This window comes from Rutidosis leptorrhynchoides, chromosome 5 (genome assembly GCF_046630445.1).
Source record: "Rutidosis leptorrhynchoides isolate AG116_Rl617_1_P2 chromosome 5, CSIRO_AGI_Rlap_v1, whole genome shotgun sequence".
Taxonomy (NCBI): Eukaryota; Viridiplantae; Streptophyta; class Magnoliopsida; order Asterales; family Asteraceae; genus Rutidosis; species Rutidosis leptorrhynchoides.
In genome coordinates, this window is record NC_092337.1 from 109236359 (window position 1) to 109260034 (window position 23676).

At 35.2% G+C, this 23676-nt stretch overlaps 1 protein-coding gene across 1 annotated transcript; it reads right to left on the reverse strand.

Annotated features, from left to right (window-relative positions):
- Positions 1–13552: 13552 nt before the first annotated feature.
- LOC139848922 (uncharacterized mitochondrial protein AtMg01250-like) lies at positions 13553–14023 on the reverse strand. The gene has a single exon (XM_071838603.1). It carries the CDS (start codon positions 14021–14023, stop codon positions 13553–13555), a length of 471 nt encoding a protein of 156 aa, XP_071694704.1.
- Positions 14024–23676: the final 9653 nt, after the last annotated feature.

A 23676-nucleotide genomic window follows, 5' to 3' on the forward strand; every position in this document is an offset into this window, starting at 1 on the left:
CATCAGATTTGCATTTAAGTTTTTCATTTAAAGATTTAATTGCAGTTTTGAAAACTTCTTCACGTTTGCTGCCTCTGCTTAAATCAATTCTCAGGTAGTCAAACATTTCAGCCTTTTCATCATCAGTATAAGTTCCAAAGTTATCAACCTTATACAGCATTTCAGATTTCTATTGAGGCGAATCTCTTTCAGATCAGCTTCCCTCATATCAGCTAGAAATGTGCTACCACTTTCTTCCTCTACTAAATCCTCTACCTCTCTGGCCATTAAACACAACTTTTTACTAGCAGCATAACCAACACACTCTTCATCAGTTTCACTATCAAAAGATGAAGATGAGCTGGTCTCATCCCAATCATGATGTTCAGCAACTAGAACCTTTTCTGGTTTCTTCTCCTTTTTACCAGTCTTTGAATTTTCTTTCATTTGGGCCTTCATTGCCTTGCACTTGTTCTTGTACTTTTCAGCTTTTGAAAAAGACTTAGCATGTGATGAAGGTTTTCTGGACATGCTTTTAGATGCAAAGTGTCCTACCTTTCCATAATTATAACACTCAGATTTGGGGCCCTTGACTGATTTATTACCATACCTAGCACATGGTTTCTTACTCTCTTTGTATGGCTTGCTGGTTGTATTACGATTGAATTTTTGAACTTCCTAGCCAACAAAGCAATACCATAAGCAAACCCTTCAACAACATCATCATTACTACTTTCATCAGACCCAGTACCACTACCCTGATCATCTTCAGCTATCTCTTCTTCTTCTTCTGCCATCAACTTTTGAACCAGTAAAGCTTTTTGAGCTTTCGTTTTAGCAGCAGCAACAAGAGCAGTATCATCTGATATTACAAATTTTGAAGTGGTGGGGGCAGATTTAAAGTTTTCTTTTGGATTAAGTTCAAGTTTGGCATGTGCCTTTTCATGGTTCCAAAGTATGCCATATAGAGATGACATGTCAAAGTTCTTTAAAGTCTGTGTGGTTCTTAAGAGGTCAGTAACAGGTTTCCATGTAGCAGACAGTGAGTCAATGAATTTGTTGACATGTTCAAAATCAGTGTACTTGATTTTCAAGGTATCCAGGTCAGCAATTAAGGAGTTAAACCTAATGAAGGTTTGCTTAAGGGTCTCACTCTTATAGGCAAAGAACATTTCATATTCTCTTTTCAAAGCGATGATCTTATTTTGCCTAACCCCATCCTTACCATCGTATGTTACATCTAGATAGTCTAGAATGGCCTTAGCAGTTGGTTTTCCCATAATTAGTTTGAACACATGGTTAGGTAAAGTTATAGCTATCATGGTTTTGATCTTAGGGTCAAGTCCAACACGACGTTTTTCCTCATCCACCTATCTAGATGGGGGAAGAAAAACTTCTCTGCCAGGGATAGTAGGAGTATCTGCTTTAGCAGGAACATTATTAATTGTTTCAGTAGGGATGAATGGACCATCTGTTGCAATACCAGATATAAGTGGGTCAATAGACTCAAGGTGGAACATGAACCTAGCTTTCCAGGTTGCATATTCATCTTCATCAAATTTAGTTGGTCTATTGGTTGAACCATTTTCAAGGTAAGCTTTGTTTGAATATGCAGTCATGAGAGAATTCAGATCCAAGATATGAGATTATCAAGACTAAAGCTCTGATACCAGTTGTTAGTCCCTTGATTAACAACAGGAGTATTGTAGAGCGGGGTGAATACAATTCTTTTTAAATAATTTAAGTGTTATCACAATTTAGTATTCAAACATGCTATTTAAATAAGAGTCAAAGGTAATTTTCAACAATTAGTCTTTATTGATATGAATCACAAAGAATCACAACTGTTCTTGCCGAAATAACAGTTGGTTAAATACAGATTACACCTAGATTATAGCTATAGAGGATATCTTAAGCTATTACACGTTTTGGACTCTATTTAAATAAACACACACCACTAGTTATTACAATAGTGAATACTTCTATTTATAGCAATCCGTTTATCCATGTAATTGATCCATTGTCCATTGGTACATAGGTTGTCTGTACATGTAGGGACAACTGCATCAGAGAGCATTCTCTCTTCTTTCCTCTTTGGTAGCTATTTGTAGGAACACCTCAATTCGGTTTGGCACCACTATTTGATTAAACAAATAGAATGTTGAGTTCCCTAGGCATTGACAAAGTATTAAACATGTCTACACATGCGTTAAACTTCTGCATTCCCACGCGGTCTTGTAAGGTCACTTGTCAGCTGCCGACACGTGTCCTTTTCTGTTCAACTTTATCTTCGACTTCTGTTGAATAGTGCAATTGATGTAGACCACTCAGGAAACCACTATCATTGTAATGGAGCATAGCTGTCTTCGTGTAGTATGCTGGTTCTTTTATGCTGGTTCTTCTATGCTGAGTCACTTGATCTTTATGATTTCTTGGGCACTTATCCTGTGCTAAATGAAGAATACTGTCTACCTTGTGCTGGTAGACTAGGCAGCATACTTAAACACTCGACACAGCAACAATTGATGTCTATACATAACTAAACCTATGCTGGCTGCACATGACATTTAGTGTACATAACTGCTGTTTTTTCATAATTAAATCCTTAATAATTTTAGGGACTTAACAATCCCTTTAAACTAGTGTCTCTTCATGTGCACTATATACACATGCAATGTCTTGTTCAGTCGGCCTTCTCATATACCTTATGCGATATAAGTCGATGACACATTTACAAAAGTTTTCAAGACATAGTATTGATGATTGTTCGCTCATTTGTAGATACTCATCGAACATATCCGTAGTCGTTCCATACACTAACTGGCATAGGGCCGAAGTGCATTTTTTAGAATAGTAAAAGATTGTCTACCGAGTGCGCATAACATTCAGCAAAATACTTAAAATGATCGAGAATATTATCACTAGAAAATTGAGATATACCATTTGAAATTCTGATGAACAATTGATGACTCATATGGAAACGTCTTTTAAACTTGTGAAGTGGAGATATTTTGGAGACTCGGAACAATAATCATTCCATAAATGTTGCGTTGTAACATCTCATTCTTTTGTAATGTATGCTCGAGATCTAGGGATATGCTCCAGTTCATCAATTATATACTCTTGTGCGACTAGGTAATATTATTAGTTTTTACCCGTAATGTGTTCATTTCCTTAATATATTACATCTTTCAAATTCAATGGTGATTATATGAGGATTTAGTGGAGTCATGGACCCCATTCAATATGCATAAATCATATTTAATATTTAATTATCATTATTTTTGCACTAAATCTGTGAATCGGACCTTTTTGCACTAAAAGTATAATCGGGATTCTTTTGCACTAAGGGATTGTTTATTTTTTTCACTAATATGGATATAGATGGCAAGATGTATATAGAATGATTATATCTATTAATCAGTGAAATTATAGTGTACTTTACTTTTTTACTGAATATACAGAATGAATAATAAAAAGGAGAATTTTACCCCTAATTATATAATAATTTGATCTTAGTTAGAAACTATGTTGAATACCTCATCACTTTATAAAAATATCAACTATATTGTTCTAAATTATTAACAGCTTCTTATAAATAGGTTAAACACAAATTTTATCTAACAACAATCAAATCAAAAATGCATCTGAGCCTCAGTTCATCGAAATATGGCTAACAACTAAATAATGAGGGAATCAAATATTCACAAATAATAATGATGATAAAACCCAATATATATTTCAAAAAGCTCAATATTTGATTTAATTCCACAATTTTATTTGAACGAACTGAGAAAAATACGATCCTAATTTTTTTTTTTTTTTGAACGGCAAATGTATTTTTATTACGCCTCTAGTAAGATACTAGAAGGCAACAAAGCAAACATACAAATACAAACTTACAACGGCTTCAATAGCCAATTGTTATAATTAACTTTATCTCTACTTCTATTATAGATCCAAACAAAAGAAGTAGAACGAATAAGATCAAATAAAGCGCCTTTATCTAGTGTCTCGTCTTGAAACACAACACCATTTCGAAAACGCCACATCAACCAAAAATAGGCACCACAATACAATAGGCCCGAATTTTGTTGTTATTGGGTCTGGCCTACCAGAATATCCATTCATCCAATTAGAAAAAATAGGTAAATCGATATCAATCCAGATTATGATTTTACGCCATAAATCCTGAGCCAAATCACATGTAAAAAACAAATGTTTCGATTTTCAATTTCTCGATTGCAAATTGCACAATCGATGCCTTGGAGAACGATGTCACACCGTTGAAGATTCCATCAAGTTGGAATACGATATATATCAATTCGCCACAGGAGTATGTTAATCTTAGCTGATAATTCATTCATCCATCTTGTTTTATGATTTGTATTAGGTAACGTTTGATCATCAATGAATTTTCGTGTACTACAAATTTGAATTCACTCGTGTTACCGATAGACCAACTGTAGCTATCTTTATCTTCTGTGAATTGCAATTGTGGAAGTAGATTTGGATGTGTGAAGTAGGTTAAATAAAAAAGGAAACAATGTAAAATTAATTTGGAGATTAAGTCAAAGCTTGGAGAATAAGTCAAGCTTGGAAGACAAGTTTTACTTAAGGAACAACGAGTTGATATTTATGGAATGTTTCTTGTACTTGAAGGCCAAGTTAAACTTGTGCAACAACGTTTTAGGTTTAATGCTTCCCTATAAATAGACCCTTAATCTCATTGTAACTTATCACAAATTCTATTAATAATATCTCTCTAGTTTGGTCTGTGGATTAAAGTAACCAACCATTGATTACATATAACCACGTTAAATCATTGTGTTCTTAATTTTCTAGTTTTTTGTCTTCGTTTGTCTATAGTGGGTTGGGTAATCTTTTGGAATTACCCTTATTGTTGGGTCGTAAATCCTAATAATTGGTATCTAGAGCTCAAGGTTTTCGAGTTGGGAAGATGGCGGAAGACGAAAAATTTAGAATTGATAGGTTTGATGGAAAAGACTTCGGCTTTTGGAAGATGAAAATTAAAGATTACTTGTATCAAAAGAAGCTACACCAACCCTTGTTAGAGTTCAAACCCGAAGGCGTGGATGATGCCGATTGGTCTCTTTTGGATCGCCAAGCTTTGGATGCGATTCTTTTCTCTCTCGCCAAGAACGTTGCATATAATGTTGTGAACGAGAAAACAATGTTTGCATGTTTGAAGGCTCTCTCTAACATGTATGAAAAACCTACGGCGGCGAATAAGGTTTTTCTTATGCGGCAGTTGTTCAATACGAAGATGAGGGAAGGTTCGAGTGCAACGGATCACATCAACGAATTCAACAATATTATATCAAGACTTGAATCGTTAGATCTCAAGTTTGATGATGAACTAAGAGCACTAATCTTGCTTTCATCGTTACCGGAGAGTTGGTTGGGTATGATTACCGCAGTTAGTAGCTCTATGGGAACTACTGAGCTAGCGTTTGAAGGAATTAGGGATTTGATTCTCTGTGAAGACACTCATAGGAGAGACTCAGGGGAATTGTCATCCGGATCCTTGTTAAGTGCCGACAACCGGGGTAGGAAAATTGATCGTGGTGGTAAGAAGAAGGGTAGGAAGAAGTCAAAGAAGCGGTATCCATCAAAGGACCCAAGTGAAGCTATTTGTTGGGGTTGCTATCAAAAGGGACACTTTTAAAGGAATTGTAAAAATTCTTCTGCAAAAGGTGTTAACTTTACCGCGAAAGATACGGATGATGCACTTTTGTGTAGTGTTGAAGATTCGGTGGAGTCTTGGATCTTAGATTCGGGAGCTTAGTTTCATGCCTCACCCACTAGGAGTTTGATGATGAATTTTTGATCGTATCAAGGTAAGGTTAGATTGGCAAACAATAAAAAGCTTGATATTGAAGGTATAGGAGATGTAGTATTGAAGACTAGTCTTGGTTCTAAATTTGGAATTTGAAAGACGTGAGGTTTATTCCTAAGTTGAAAAGGAAGCTTATCTTAGTTGTTCAATTAGATGAGGAAGGTAACATGGTTACTTTTGAAAATCACCAATGGAAGGTGGTTAAGGGTAGTAGGGTCGTGGCTCGTGGACATAAAAGGGGAACTCTTTATACGGTTGAGGTGTTTGATGAAAACACTATGGTTGCTACGGTTGATGTTGAAGATAGTTTTACTCTATGGCACCGAAGGCTCGGGCATATGAGTGAAAAAGGTATGAAGATGCTTGTTTCTAGTGGGAGGATTCCAGATTTGAAGAAAGTGTTACTTGGGTTTTACGAACCATGTATATATGGGAAGCAAAAGAAGGTGACTTTTGGGAAATCGGGGAATGCGCCCAAGTTGGAGAAATTAGAGCTAGTTGATACGGATGTGTTTGGTCCAACAAATGTAGAATCACATGGAGGTTCGCGCTATTATTTCACCATCATTGACGACTCCACTCGAAAGGTACGGGTTTATTTTCTTAAAGCTAAATCCGATGTATTTGATACATTTGTGAAGTGGAAAGCTATGGTAGAGAATGAAACTAATTTAAAGTGAAGTGCTTAAAGTCGAATAATGGAGGAGAATATGGTAGTCTTGAGTTTAAAGACCATTGTGTAAAGCTCGGTATTAAGATGTTAAAGACGGTACCGGGGACACCGCTACACAATGGGGTCACCGAACGTATAAATCGTACGTTGAATGAAAGGGCTAAGAGTATGAGACTACATGTCGGTTTGCCTAAGATGTTTTGGGTGGATGCGGTTAGTACGGTGACTTATTTGATCAATAGGGTACCCTTAACACAATTGGGTTTCCGAATTCCCGAGGAAGAATGGCAAGGTAAAAAGGTAATTTATGGTCATCTTAGAATCTTTGGGTGCATTGCATACGTGAAAATCAAGGATGCGGATAGAGATAAGCTTGAGGCTAAGTCAAAGAGGTGTACTTTTATTGGTTACGGTTCGGATGAGATGGGTTATCGATGTTGGGATAACGATGCTAGAAAAGTTGTTCGTTCGCGTGATGTTACCTTTGATGAAGATTCAGTTTATGGCAAACCGGAAATGGAGAGTCCTAAACCGGATTATGTTACTTTTGAAAATGTTTCAATTGATGATCTTGGAGGTTCTAGTGGGAGTTCGGGTAACAATGAATTGCCGAATAATGGTGAGGAGTCACAAAGTGCTAATGATGAAGATGGTTAGGAAAGCGGTGAAAGTTTCGAACATAGTGGGGGTTCTAGTGATGAGGAGGATGATGATGATAGGACCGGCCCAACCATACCGGTTGCTCCTACACTAAGACGTTCTACTAGAGTGCCCAAGCCTAATCCTAAGTATTCTTCATCAACAAACTACTTGCTCTATACCGAGAATGGTGAACCCGAGAGTTACTTTGAGGCGAGACAATCTAAAGAATCCATACAACGGAAGCTTGCCATAAAAGAAGAGATGGGGTCACTTGAGAAGATAAAAATTGGTCACTAGTAAAACTACCTCATGATAAAGGGTCGTTGCAAAATAAATGGGTATAGCGGCTAAAGAATGAGTTGGATGACAAGAAGAGGTACAAGGTTTGGTTGGTGGACAAAGACTTTCAACAAAAGGAAGGAGTTGATTACAACGAGATTTTTTCACCGGTAGTTAAGATGACTACTATTCGGTTGGTACTTGCTATAGTTGCATCTGAAGACTTACATCTAGAGCAATTAGATGTGAAGACCGCATTCTTACACAGAGATCTTCATGAAGAGATCTATATGAAGCAACCCGAGGGCTTTAAGGTAAAGGGTAAAGAGAAGTGGTATTGTAAGCTAAAGAAAAGTTTATATGGATTGAAGCAAGCACCTCGGCATTGGTACTTAAAGTTTGATGAGTTTATGAAGAAGATTGATTTCTTAAGATGTGAAGCCGATCATTATTACTACTTAAAGAAATTCAAGTCTTCTTATATCATCTTGTAATTGTATGTTGATGACATGTTGATTGAGGGTTCTAACATGTCCGAAATCAACAAGTTAAAGAGGTTACTTACCCATGAGTTCGAGATGAAAGACCTTGGTGGAGCTAGGCAAATACTTGGGATGAGTATTGTGCGTGATCGTGTGAAAGGAACTCTATACTTGTCTCAAACTAAATACATTGAGAAAGTAGTAGAGAGGTCCAACATGGAGAATTCAAAGGCTCGTTCTATGCATTTGGGAAGCTCAATAAGCTTATCGAAACGTCAATCACCTAAAACGGAAGAAGACAAAGCGGAGATGGAAAAGGTTCCGTATTGTCACGACCCTACTTTTTCCGTTATCTTTTAATGTTTATTATTTAATGTCCGTTAATTGTTATTGGTGCCACGTCATTTCTATTACTTATATTATTATTTTAGTAATAATATATTAATTATTATGTGTTATATGAATATTTGTATTCGTATTTAAAATTGTACGTTTCTACGTGTCGTGGATTTCTGTCCGGCGAATCATTTCGGTTTTTAAACCAACGGTTAGACTTTTGAGATTTTTGAATCCCAATTATTTTAATTATGATATTTTTATATCATATGAGTATAAAAATTATTTTGTATATTTTATTTGTCGCGTGTACGTGTTCTTCCGAATTTTTAATCGCGTAGCCGTGTTTTCACGAATCGGGATCCGTTCGGGCTTACGGGCCATAATATTTTTCTGTTGTCATCAAAATGGACTAAATGGAGCCCACTCCATTTGTTGGGTTGGCCAAAATCCCCATGGAGGGGGGGTTATGTGTCAATTTTTGAAAGTTGTAATTACATGATCAAAATAAGCACACTACTTCATTTTAACCTAATTCATTTTATTTTTCTTCTTCTCCTCCCTTTTTCTCTCATCTTGGACGTTCACCACTTCCACCATAATCATCATTATCTTCAACAATTTTATACTTGAAGATTTAGGGCTTTTTATCTCATCGGGTTCTCCATTTCAAGATCTACAAGCTCATATCACTTGTTCTTGATTAGGGTATAAACCCTAACCCTAGATTTTTCAATTTTATTTAGTTTTACTGATTTTTATATGTATGATGATGTTATAGTACTTGTGTATGATTGTATTGTTGTTATTATGCGTAGAAATACTCGATTTCATATGTTTTCGGTTTGATTAGTTTTGGACAGCAGCTTTTTGGTTAAAATCAGTGAACTTAACATGGATTTTTGATTAAATAAAGTATATAGATGAGTTCCTCTCATCAAGACAATAGTTTTAGGCTTTGGATTCATGTTATTTCGATTCCCGAAACTAAAGTTATGATTAAAATGGTGTTTTCATGGAATTAAAATATAAAAACGAATGTGTTCAGGTTTTGTCCGACTTTGTGACCACTTTTGGAGTCTCTAGGGTGTACTAGTGTGTTAGGATTGATGATTGGATGAACTTTCATGTTCGGGTCATCGAAATTCGAGCCACGGATCACCCGGTATGACTAAAACATGTTTTTGAAAGGATTAAAGCTCCAAGTTGATTAATGGCTGTAGGTCACGACTTGGTGGCTGTTCTTGGGGTGTTCTTGAGCACACTAATATGTCAGGTGGGTTGGTTAGGAGAAGATATATATAAGACTCGCCGAAAACTGATTCCTGGGGCTCAAGTTATGACCCGATGAACTTTTAATTAAAACTTATGCTTATTAAATAAGACTTATGATATAAATAATAAATTTCATTATTAATAAATTACTTATGATATAAAAATTAATTATTCTAATTTAATACTTATGATATATATATTTATTATATCATTTATTAACTAATTATGATTTAATGAAACTTTTAATTAAACTTATGATTAATAATACGTTTATTATTAATGAAAAATACTTATGGTAAGTATTAAACTTATATTATGAGATTATTATAATAAGACTTATAATAAGGATTAATTAATTATTTAATTATTATAAGGCTTAGTTATTATTTAATTATAATTTTAATTATTAAATACTTATAATTTAATAATTATAATTAGAAACTTATGATATAATTAATAATTCATTATTAATTAATAATACTTATGATATGATTTAGAATCTATTATTAATTAATAATACTTATATTATGATTAATATTTAATTACTTAATTAAATACTTATGTTATACTAATTATATCATTTAAACTTATGTTAACTTTAATAATTCATTTTAATTTAATTAAACTTAAGTTATGACATAATTATACATTTATGACTTTAAATAACATTATAACCTATGTTATTATTATAACCTATACTTTAAAAATTAATGTTGATTATGTTTGACCAAGGTTGACTTTTGAGTTGACTTTCGGTTGACTTTGACTTTCAGTTGACTTTTGTTGACTTTCTAATTAAGGAAACTTTCCTAACTTATAAACTTTCCAAAAATAGCAACTTTCTAAATATGGAAACTTTCCAAAAATAGAAACTTTAAATAAAAACTTTCCTAAAATATAAACTTTTTTAAAATAGAAACTTCCTAAAATAGAAACTTTCCTAAAATGGAAACCTGCTAAAAATAGAAACTTTCTAAAAATAGAAAGTACGTGTCCTTACGCTGTTCTGATCAAACCGAAGCATGTTGAGTGTTGTTCTATGTTTACTTGCGACAAGTACTATAACTATCATATTAAGACTTGACCTAAGTTAGTTATTCATATCGACCTTCTTTATTTATAGGTCGGCGTTGTGATCATTCCTGATCACTTTACTTCGTTTGTTGTTCGCATTTTTGTGTGGTTACTTCATTTGCTTTAATTTGAGTTATAGTCCCATTTTTCTATTTTAAATCTTTTTGGGATGAGAATACATGCATTTTATTTTTACGTATTGGACACAAGTGGAAGTTGGTTTAAATTATTCATTGTGAGTCGAACAAAAATATTCCCTAATCTGGTAATTGTAATCACTGGTTTCTACTGGTGAACGCGAATCATATGGATAGATCTATCGGGTTTGACAACCCCATTTCGAGCTAGTCGCGCTAGCAATTTATAATCGGAATGTTTAGTACTTCGTATTTAGTTGAAGATACACTTGTTCGGTGTATATTATTTATTGTGTTTGGCAAGGATAAGTAAATGGTTAAGTGGTTACTAGGTGGCTCACGGAAAATGAAATAATGTTTTTATATGTTTTTTAGCATATAATTTTGTGGTCCAAAAAGGGGTTTTTATGTTTTCAAACATAACTTTTTATGGTTTAATTTAAATATTGTTTGCAATATTAAACCTATAATTCACTCGACATTTTTGTTGACAGTTACTCGCATGTTTTATTCTCAGGTTCATGATTGATTGCTTCCGCCGTGCTTAGAGAGTCTGCATATTTATGATGGCAACTTTTGTTAAACATTAACTTGCATTCTATTTTGATACATTTAATAGTGGATGTTGTTGAATTGTTTTGGTTAACTTTTGGTTAAGTAATAATGTATGGTTGTTCTAAACTTACACATTTTGGTAGGTTTCCTTTATAGGAAATCATTTTCAAATAAAGAATGCAAGGTTATTTATCAAATTCATATAGTGTTATGATCAAGCTGTGGGACCAAGATAACAATGGTCGTCAAGTGTACTTTGATGGGTCGTTATACGTATGCATCGGCCGCGGGAAGTGTTATGTATGCCATGGTTTGTACGAGATCGGATATTGCCCATTCAGTGGGAGTAGTAAGTCATTATATGTCTAAACCGGGGAAAGAGCATTAGGAAGCGGTCAAATGGTTGCTTCGTTACTTGAAAGGTACTTCTAATATGGGATTGTGTTTTACTAAAAACAATGTCATACTTAGATGTTATGCGGATACTAATTTAGGTGGATGTGATAATTCGGGGAAAAGTACTACGGGTTATGTTTTCACATCAGGGAAGACGGCGATTAGTTGGATGTCTCGACTACAAAGAAGTGTTTCTTTATCTATAACGGAGGCCGAATACATGGCTATTGCAGAAGCTACTAAAGAACTTGTGTGGTTGAAAGACTTCTTGTGTGAGCTGGGTAAAAGAAAAGACAATTGCGTCTTGTATTGTGATAATCAAAGTGCGGTTCATCTTGGGAAGAATCCGGTGTTTCATAGTCGTACAAAACACATCAAGTTGAGGTATCATTTTATTTGACAACATATAAAAGATGGTACCTTAATTTTGAAGAAAGTCCTTGGTTCAAAGAATCCCATGGATATGTGTACTAAGGTGGTGACGATAGACAAGTTGAGATTTTGCATAGCCTCAACCGGTCTTCTCATGAATTGATAAGAGAAGTTGATCTACTAGAGAGATAGAGAGTTGATGTTTGATTCTAACAAAAGGAGTTGAAGACCTTGTATCGAAAGTCTACTCATCCAACGTATGTGTTGAGTGTGCATGTTCTAAACGGCATTTTGGCGGTATGAATGGTGGTTTGACAATCTTGGTTAGTGTTGGGTTGAAGAAGATTGGGTTTTGTTTAAGTCTCCTTCAAGTGGGGGATTGTTGGATGTATGAAGTAGATTAAACAAAAAAGGAAACAAGGTAAAATTAACTTGGAGATTAAGTCAAAGCTTGGAGAACAAGTCAAGCTTGAAAGACAAGTTTTATTTAAGGAATAAGGAGTTGATATTTATGGAAGGTTTCTTGTACTTGAAGGCCAACTTTTGCAATAAGGTTTTAGGTTTAATGCTTCCCTATAAATAGACCCTTAATCTCATTGTAACTCATCACAAATTCTATCAATAAAATCTCTTTAGTTTGGTCCGTGGATTAAAGTAATCAACCATTGATTACATATAACAACGTTAAATCATTGTGTTCTTAATTTTCTAGTTTTTTGTCTTCATTTGTCTATAGTGGGTTGGGTAATCTTTGGGAATTACCCTTATTGTTCGGTCGTAAATCCTAATAGTAAATTCACCAGATTATTTAAGTATTCCTCATTTCTACCACCAATACAGTCTCGATTCCATATCCATTTCCAGTTGCCGTCAACAAATTTATCTTTTAGTGTACAAAACTTGTCACCAGCGATATGATATAACCTGTTGAATTGATTTTTTAAAACTTCCCCATTTAACCATTTATCCTCCCAAAACATGATAGATGAGCCATCTTTGACATTACAAATAATTGGATTAGAAGGGATCTGATTTGTCTGTTGGGCTGTATTGCATGACTTAATCAAATTAATCCAGATCCCATTTTTAAAACCCAGAGTATTATCCAATGCAGCCCTATTTCCGTAGACAGAAGCAATTACTTTCCTCCATAAGTGATTTTATTGTGTATGAAATCTCCAAATCCACTTAAACATTAAAGCTAAATTGAAAGCTTCCAAACTCCCAATTCCCAAACCACCTTTATCTAAGGAAGCAAGGATTGAATCCTACCTTATCCATGATATTTTCTTTGACTCATCATCACTTCCCCAAAAAAATGCTCTTCGCAGGCCTTCCAACACATGGATCACATTCTTAGGACATTTGAAAACTGAGAAATAGATACCAATACTTCCGAGAACAAATTTAATAACATTAATCGCCCACCAAAAGATAACAGTTTGCTTTGCCATAGAGATAATCTTTTTTTGAATTTGTCAATCAAAGGTTTCTAGTTTTTAATCAAGTTCATGTTGAAGCCCACTAGAAGACCTAAGTAAGTAAAAGGGAAAGTTCCCGGTGAACATCCTGAGTGGTTTGCCATATCGGTCATTTCCTGATCACTTACATTTATACCATAGACATTTGATTTAGAAATGTTTATCTTCAACCCAGACGCAAGAAAAAAGATATTAAATATTCTTTTAATGTTATCCATCTCATCACGATCCCATTCAGAAACAATCAAAGCATCATCGGCATAAAAGAGATGTGAGATGTTAATATTATCAACACCAACATTAACTCCTTTAATAACATTCAATTCAACCGCCTTTTTAATATCCAAGTGAAGTCCTTGCATAATTATTAGGAAAAGAAAAGGACTTAAAGGATCACCTTGACGAAGACTGCTTTTAAGATCAAATTCTCTAGTCGGACTTCCGTTAACCAATACCGATGTTCGTGAACACGTAAGACACATTGAGATCCAATTTCTCCATACCACACCAAATCCCAGTTTACATAACATACGATCCTAATCTGCTTTACTTTCTTCTTCACAACATCAAGGTAAAATTAACAAATATAATAAACTCTAAAACACATAGGCTATGTTTGGCACATAAACCACAACAAACAACAGTTTCATCAATTTCTTTAACCAAACCACAAAAAAACCACTTGTACCGATGATAAGCACGAGAGTAGGGGACAATGGTACATACATGAGTGACGAACGATGTGACGACAACCGTTGATTATGTGAAAATTCTGCTAGAACCACAACAATTTACGGTGGCTTATGAAATATGTGAGAAAATAAATGATATATTTTTTTTTCTCAAGAAGAATGGAGGTTGTTCAAATGAGAAAAAGGGTATGAATGGTAGCATAATGGGGCTATTGACTAAAGCGTCAATTTTTCAAACGAATTATCACGATTCGTTCTGAAAATGTTTTGTGTCAAAATGTCCTCGCAAGACGCAAGGTTCCTTGTGAGCTTTGCGACTTGGACCTTGCGAGTTGGTTCAATTTTTGTAATAAGTTTGTAAACTTTGAAACGTCATATCTTTTGACCCGTAGCGCTTATTTACCCACCATTTTTTTGAAATCGTGTATTTTTTCGAGATATATCAGTTGGCAAACCGCTGAAGACGGTTTCTCTGAAAAAATTCAAAATTCTAAAACCTTTAATTTTGCAGTTTTCCATTGATTTTGATTTTTAGATACACTTTAACCACTCATAAGTTTCTATAGAAGATTCTAATTTGTGATTCGTTAAATTCTCCACCATTATTACTAATCAATTTTAACTACGTGACACAACTCGAAGATCATACCTTTGTACATAAATCGCAGTTCACAATATACGGTCATTTTTTAAAAACAAATTGGGACTAAGATTTTAATAGAAAAAACGTATATCTCTCTAAAAATTGCACGCTATCAAAAATACGGTGCTTAATACAAGCTACGGAATAAAAGTTATCGACATTTGAGATTTTTCGACCGTTCTTGGTTGCGGCCAGTTGCAAGACCACCTTGCGACCCGGCGATCGCAAGGTCGCATGACCAAGTCGCGAGGGCATTTTGACAAAAAAAAAAAAATTTTGAGGGCGAGTCGTTATAGTTCATTGGTAAAATGGGAGTTTTGGTCAATAGGCCAATATAATGGCTAGATGAGAGTATACAACATTTAGGGATAACCGATACAGCTCAATGATTAATGCTCAACTAAACAAGTCGAATGCTTACTAAATAAGCGTTCAAATCACATCAACCTAGTAAGTTAATAATAAACATACCCTAAATATAATATGAAATAATACTGATTTTGATTTAAATTCGCCATAGTTTAGATTTCTTTTTTATAAAATATTTATCACTGCATGTCATTAGAAAAAACTAGTGATTGTTTTTTTTTTTCAAATATATATATATATATATATATATATATATATATATATATATATATATATATATATATATATATATATATATATATATATATATATATATATATATATATATATATATATATATATATATATATATATATATATATATATATATATATATCAAATGATCCAATGATAATACATTGAGCAGATCCTAATAATTTGTAATGAGAGTACTTGGTCACAAACGACCAAAACTCATTGACTCTCAATTTGTACGTCCTACTACACACTGAACGCTAACGTAAAACTAGTGATTGTTATCATCGACCATTTTGTCCATAGTTGTACCCTGTGTTATAAGCAACTTGTAGTAATTTTAATAGGTGTATCAGATTTGAAGTTTTATAATTACGTATACAAGTAGTAATTCTTTGATTGTAACTAAGAAAAGTTATACCGTTGATTTTTTTTTTTTTTTTTTTGAACAGCCACAATATATTAAAAACCAATGGGCTAACCTAGCAAGGAGCTAGGAGAGACCCGGGAAAAATTACAACGGCTTAATGCGCCAAACGTTCCAATTTACAACTTTATTACCTCTACTTTTTAACCAATTAAAAGAGAAAAGACAAATAGAATCAAAAAAGATACAGCGTTTTAACGGCCACTAATGAAATAGAAGACTATTCCTGAACCTCCAAATGTGCCAAACTTTAGAAGCAATAATGACATACAATCTGGACTTGATGTCTTCAGAGTCGCGCCAATCTTCGAACCAAGCTATCCAATCTGACCATTCTGTAAAATGAGGTAATAGAACGCCAGTCCATATACGAATCCTTCTCCATAGCTCGCATGCCACATCACATTAAAACATGATATGATGAACTGACTCAATGGCATGATTACAAGACACGCAACCCATCGCCTCAATTTCCAAACAACGACGGGATAAGTTGAGACGAGTTGGAAGCCTATCTAAAGCCAATCTCCAAATAAAAATGTTTACTTTTCTTGGTAGTTGTTTGATCCACATGGTGTACAAATTGGATGACGGTAAGACAAAATCATCAATATGTCTCCTAGTTTTACTTACCGAATAGCCATCATTATCCGCAAGACTTCAGACCCATGAATCATTTCCTTCTCCCAAAACAGTGTTGCGGACTTTCATACATAACTCATGAAGAGCTAATGAATTACGAGCACCAATATCTGATCGGTTCCAATTCCACGTCCACACGCCATTACAACATCTATCAACAATTGAACAATTAGCGTTTATTTTTAAATGGAATAAACGTCCGAACTTGTCTTTTAATGCCCCGTCACCTAACCATATATCTTTCCAAAAACGAACGTTTGAGCCATTGCCAATCTTCATGCGTAAGACATCCGAAGGAAGCATACCTGAATACTTAGACTGAAAAAATGCCGAAATTATTGCTGGCCATATTCCAGCACCCTTTATCGATGGGTTAAGAGCCATTGAATCACCATAGATGGATTTAATCACAGTGGACCATAACTTATTTGGGTTGGATACGAATCACCAAATCCATTTGAAAATAAGACCGAAGTTTAAGGAACGTAAACTCCCGCTATCAAGTCCTCCTTTTTCACGAGAGGCTAAAGCTAAATCCCAACGCACCCAATGAATCTTTTCGAATCATTTGAACTACCCCAAAAAAATTGAGCTCTTAATTTCTCAAACTCATTTAGAACGAGTTCCGGACATTTGAAAAGCGACAAATAATAAATACCGACGCTACCCAAAACCGCCTTCACAAGAGTTAAGCGACCCCCAATAGAAAGTAAGTTTGCTTTCCACCCCGAAAGTTTTTTAACAAGCCCATCTTTAAACGGATTCCAAGACGAAATTCTCTTCATATTGGAGCCCACAGGTAGTCCTAAATAATTGAATGGGAACGTACCTTTGGAACACCCAAGTTCGAACACATATTCATCAACGACCGAGTTTTGAACTCCCAAACCAAACAAATGTAATTTCGCCACATTAATCTTTAAGCCCGAAAAATTGTAAAAATCATTCAACACTTGAAGAGAATTTAAAAGACTATCCCTGTTCCAATCAGACAAAATAACCGCATCATCCGCATAAAATAAATGTAAGATCTTAGAGCCCGAAATACCAACAGTAGCCCCAAAAATACCACCCGCTTCGACCTTCTCTTTCAAGCATAAATGTAACCCTTCCATTATCAAAAGGAATAAATATGGACTCAACGGATCCCCCTGACGAAGACCACGATGTAAATGAAATTCGCCTGTTGGGCTACCATTTACTAGAACTGAAGTTCATGCAGAAGATAGTCACATACGGATCCACCCTCGCCAAGTATTATCGAACCCCAAAGTAATTAACATATGGTCCAAAAACTCCCAACTTACCGAGTCGTATGCATTTTCAAAATCAACTTTAAAAATCATTACCTCCCGTTTCTTTGATTTATACCAACTTATTAACTCGCTAACAATCCACGGACCATCAAGGATTTGTCTACCTTTAATAAACGCGGACTGTTCCTTGCTAATAATTTTATCAATCACATGAGCTAGACGATTGGCTAAAATTTTAGAGATGATTTTGTATTGAACACCAATAAACGAAATCGGCCTATAATCTTTAATACAAGAAGAGTTATTCACTTTAGGAATTAACGTAATAAAAGCTGAGGACGCACTTTTAGGCAAACGGAACTCAACGAAAGCCTTTTTAATCGACATCACCAAATTTTTTTTTAGTAGGTCCCAATATTTTTTGATGAAAAAAAATGTAAAACCGTCCGGGCCCGGAGACTTATCACAACCACAATTCCACACCGCCGCACGAACTTCACTTTCCGACACCACTTTTTCAAGGGACTCATTATCCTGTGCTGATAAGCGAACTTCAGGGCTGAAGTTTGGAAAGGTTCCACCAAGTTGGACACGATTAAATTTCGAGCGGTAATATTCTTTGAAGGCATTGTTGACTACCATAGGATCCGTAATCCAAACTCCGTTCAATGACAAACCTAGAATTGCTTGTTTGCTTCGTCGTTGTTTTAACAAACCATGAAAAAAATTTGTGTTTTCATCGCCTTCCACGTCCCATTTGACCTTTGATTTTTGGACAATATCACTTTCTTCGTTATCTTGGAAGGCTGATAATTCAGCCAATAATCCAACCCTTTCTTCCATTTCAGCTACTGTAACAGACTGGTCATCGATTTTATCTTCAATTACACCCAATCTCTCGGCTACCAATTTAGATCTATTTTGCACATTAGCCCGTTTACTGTGAACCCAAGGTTTAATAGTATTCTTCAATAACTTACACTTGTCATGGAATTCCACATGTTCCAAATAATCATGAGAGTCAATAGTATCTTTAACTAGCATATTAAAACCTTCAATATTAACCCAAGACTTGAAGAATTTGAAGGCACAAGGGCCGTAGTCAATTAGGAAGCAAAAAATATCGTGAAATGTTTATAGATGACTTACATCTTTTTTTTTTTTTTTTGGCCATCAGTTAATTCTTTGATTGTAACTAAGAAAAGTTATACCGTTGATTGCTAATTAGAAAGCAAAAAATATTAAGAAATGTTTATAGATGACTTACATTTTTTTTTTTTTACATCAGTTTGGATCATCCAGGGAGGACTAAACCACTCACATGTTCATCTCCCGTAGTTTATGGCCACATGGGAGTTTGAATCAGACATCGACTCTGAGAAGTATAACACTTGTAACTGTATCCATTTTAGACATTAGAACATCACCTTCCACCTCACTCTCGCACGGTTTACTCTTTATTTAGGATTATACATGAGTGCTCACTTGGAACGCCCAATATTCAAACAAGGTACACTTCTCTGAATACGGCTTTCGATCACCATGCATTCTGGCAAACATATACGAGTGATCCAGCAGCTTGGAGGTCCGGGAAAAAGGCCTCGCGATTTAACAACCAGGTACACCGCATTCTGCATCACCTTCTGGCAAAACCGATTCACCCGAAGACCCAACATAGTGGGAATGTCATGATCTCTGATAGGCAGCTTATGCACTCCATGTTCCAAAATCAGAACATGCAAGTTGAATACCTTCTGGCTCAGGCACTTACTATTGAGAAAACCTCATTGCCTACGGTTGAGCCCCTTCTAGGAGCTGTTGTCACTAAGTTGCTTAAACGGATGCATATTTTGGGGGATACATCAGCTTTGGGTTATATGATTGAGTTCAAGTCAGAGGAGATTGGTTATAAGTTACTGCACAACTGGCAGTTGATTCGGATACAAGATAGGAGATTGATAGTTCTAGCTAATCCATGGGTTGAGGGTTCAGTCGACCGGACTATACCCAATGTAGAGATCAGATATGAGATATTTAGGCCCGATCTTAGGACTAGAGGTGGTAGGAGGCGAGATCAGGGTTCTCAAGAACAAAGGGATGAGGATGATCCCCACATTACATGGTGATCCCACTAATGGAGGTGCACAGAGACACTCACCTGTGCACCATGCGGTACCACAATATTACGATCCTTATCATTATCACATGGGTGACATGCCTGGGCCAGAGAGGTGGTTTGCTGAGTCAGCAATGCTCCAGAATCTTCAGCACTTTACACATCATGCGGGTAAGCACTTCAACATCCCACCATATCCTTGGTCACATCCTTTCTGTAAGTAACTAGGGGGTGAATAGTTACTTAGTCAATTTTTAAAAATTTCTTTACGTTTACTTGAACTTGAACTTGATATAGTGTGATTTGAAATGTTTATTCTCAAACTATACGTATATAAAATATATGCAAGTGTATATGTAATCAAAGAGATAAGGGAAGAGTGAACAAACACAATGATATATAGTGGTTCGGGAAGATGTTAACTAATCTTCCTTAATCCACTCCCCAATTCTATGAATTAAGATTTTTCTTCACTATGATACTCCAAACTCGGTGGAGTGTCCGAATACAATACTAGTACTTTTATAAGCCTCAACTTGTGAACTCTTACGTCCATTTGAAGACTTCACAAATACCGAAAGCTCTTACCACAAACTCGGTGGAGTGTCCGAATACAACACTAGTACTTTGATAAGCCGCAACTTGTGAACCCTTACGTCCCTTTGAAAACTTCACAAATACCTAAAGCTCTTACCACAAGATCCTAATGCACTATCCTAGTGAAAACACAACTACCTTCTAGATCCCTTTAAGTAGATAGTTTACAAGTAAACTTACAAATTAAGCTTACAAGTACTCTTGCTAGAATCACTCTAAAAGATTACAATGAATTATGAGAATGATATCAGTAAGTATAAGAAAATATGAGTGCAAGAGGTGTGTCTTCAAATGCTCCAAGCCTTGGATTTTATAGGAAAGAGAAATCTGCCTGGAAGCTGTATGGCTCACTGTACGGTCGACCGTGGTTCAATTGTGTACCTCTGGCATCTAATTTTTATTGCCGTTTTTGTCCTTTAAAAAATGTCATTTTCCCTTATTGAATAGCTGCAACTAAAAGTCAATTATCTCTAAAATCATCCCCATTACCCTTTTTGTTTTGGACATAAGTGTAGAAGTTGACATGTCCATAAAAGGAGAAAGTCTTCAAGCTTTGACCATTTGTCATTGGTTACTTAATAGGGTAATTGCAGAATTTTGTCTTTTGACAAAACATTATCTTTCAAAAACTTCATCAGCCTTTCTTAATTACTTATCATTTCGCTAATGGAAGTATATTGTACTTTGGAATCTTGTTGCATTTCAAATGAACTAGTTTGAATCTAGTTGGAGCTTACTTGAAGATTATTACATCCACAACTTACTAGTTCATAATTGCACATACATAAAAATGATACATAAAAGTTATGGGAGAGCAACTCTTTTGTTGGGACTTTTAACGACCATCATTAGTATGTATTTGAGTGATATTTTGTAACAAGTGAAAAATAAAACACTTATGTGTTTAACCTTAATTGAGCTTAAAATATCATTATGATGTCATTAGGTGTGATTAGTAGAAATTAACATCTTTTGGTTCAAAACTCTTTTAAGATCAAAAAGGACAACTATTATAAGTATGTTTAATTTTTTTTTTTTTTTTTGTGTGTAAATTATAGATGTCTCAAAGTGGTCTAACTTAAAGTGGATGATTTTGGTAACAGAGAAAACTGCAGTCGAACTGCGGTCGACCGTGTACTTGACCGCACATCATAAATTTGAAAAGGATTGCAGCCGTTAGTACAGGACATCCACGGTCAGATCCACATTCGACCGTGGTTCAGCTGCATAGAAAATTTACCAAATTAATTATTTATGTATTGGTCTTTTGCTAGAGATAGTGTAGGCTTATGAACTCATGTCGTCTTACATATGATTAAGCACTTATCTCTTTTGTGTCATCATTAAAACAAAGTGATTAACTTTTGAATATTATGATTGGAATCTTAACCAACACTTTTATTGTTGCTCATAGAGACCCAAGAGACACTAGCACAAGTTATCAACGTCCTCCATTTCCTCCCGGTCCTCCACAGCATCACTATTCCCCGCATAGAGTTGTTACTTCTCCACCACCAACATCATTTCCATAGCAGAGCACAGGGCTTGATGGATATGTCATTGATTACTTAATAGGGTAATTGCAGAATTTTGTCTCTTGATAAAACATTATCTTCCAAAAACTTCATCAACCTTTCTTAATTACTAGTCATTTTGCTAATGGAAGTATATTGTACTTTGGAATCTCGTTTCATTTCAAATGAACTAGTTTGAATCTAGTTGGAGCTTACTTGAAGATAATTACATCCACAACTTACTAGTTCATAATTGCACATACATAAAAATGATACATAAAAGTTATGGGAGATCAACTCTTTTGTTGGGACTTTTAATGACCATCATTAGTATGTATTTGAGTGACATTTTGTAACAAGTGAAAAATAAAACACTTATGTGTTTAACCTTAATTGAGCTTAAAATGTCATTAAGATGTCATTAGGTGTGATTAGTAGAAATTAACATCTTTTGGTTCAAAACTCTTTTGAGATCAAAAAGGACAACTATTATAAGTATGTTTAAAAAGGTTTTGTAAATTATAGATGCCTCAAAGTGGTCTAACTTAAAAGTGGATAATTTTGATAACAGAGAAAACTGTGGTCGAACTGCGGTCGACCGTGTACTTGACCGCACATCATAAATTTGAAAAGGATTGCAGCCATTGGTATAGGACATCCACGGTCAGATCCGCGGTCGACCGTGGTTCAGCTGCATAGCAAATTTACCAAATTAATTATTTATGTATTGGTCTTTTTCTATAGATAGTGTAGGCTTATGAACTCATGTCGTCTTACATATGATTAAGCACTTATCTCTTTTGTGTCATCATCAAAACAAAGTGATTAACTTTTGAATATTATGATTGGAATCTTAACCAACATTCTCCCCCTTTTTGATGATGACAAACATATGAGTAAGTGTTTTAACTATGTAAGCCGACATAAGTGTTAACATCACTTACCATACACTTTCTCCCCCTTTTATCTAAGCAAAAAGGTTAGCTCCCCCTGGAACTAAGCGCGCCCTAGAGTAATGCTCCCCCATAAAACGTACAAGCTTAGCAGTTGTTCATGTTTATCAATAGTATGGCTCCCCCTTGAACCAAAATTGAAAGTAAAAGAGCAACAAACATAATAAGCATAGCAAGTACATGACACGAATTAGTACATAACAAGTTTTAATTTCTAGGACAAGTGTTGTATCTACCCGCCCTTAAACCTAATCTTAACCAACATTAATAGTTCAATGATAAATGTCGTTGGTGCTAAACGCATCGGAGATAGTTGAGCCTTCATTGTCGGAAGAGATAATGATGACCGGATGGGCTACCCAATAGGTCAGAGGAATTGTGGACACGGGTTGAGAAATTTGAGAAGGATTAATGCCACCAACAAATCGGAAAAGTCGATTAAGGTGGTTTGAGTATAGGAGAGGGCGATTTCCTAGCTCTCGAAGATAACCCATTCATTGAGTCATGAGATAAGCGAGATTTATGGGGTTAGGTGATCTTAGATCGGTAGAAGGAGTATAGAAGGAACGCCCATTGGAAGGGATGGCCATCATGGTTGCAAATTGTTCAAGAGACCAAGTGTATGGTGAATTGAAAAGTCGAAATGCAACTTGGTCGGGATTTGAAACATCAAGATGAGCATAAAATTCTCT

Excerpts from the sequence above, each read along its gene's own strand:
- LOC139848922 (XM_071838603.1), bottom strand. The coding sequence starts at position 14,023 with ATGTGTCTTACGTGTTCACGAACATCGGTATTGGTTAACGGAAGTCCG.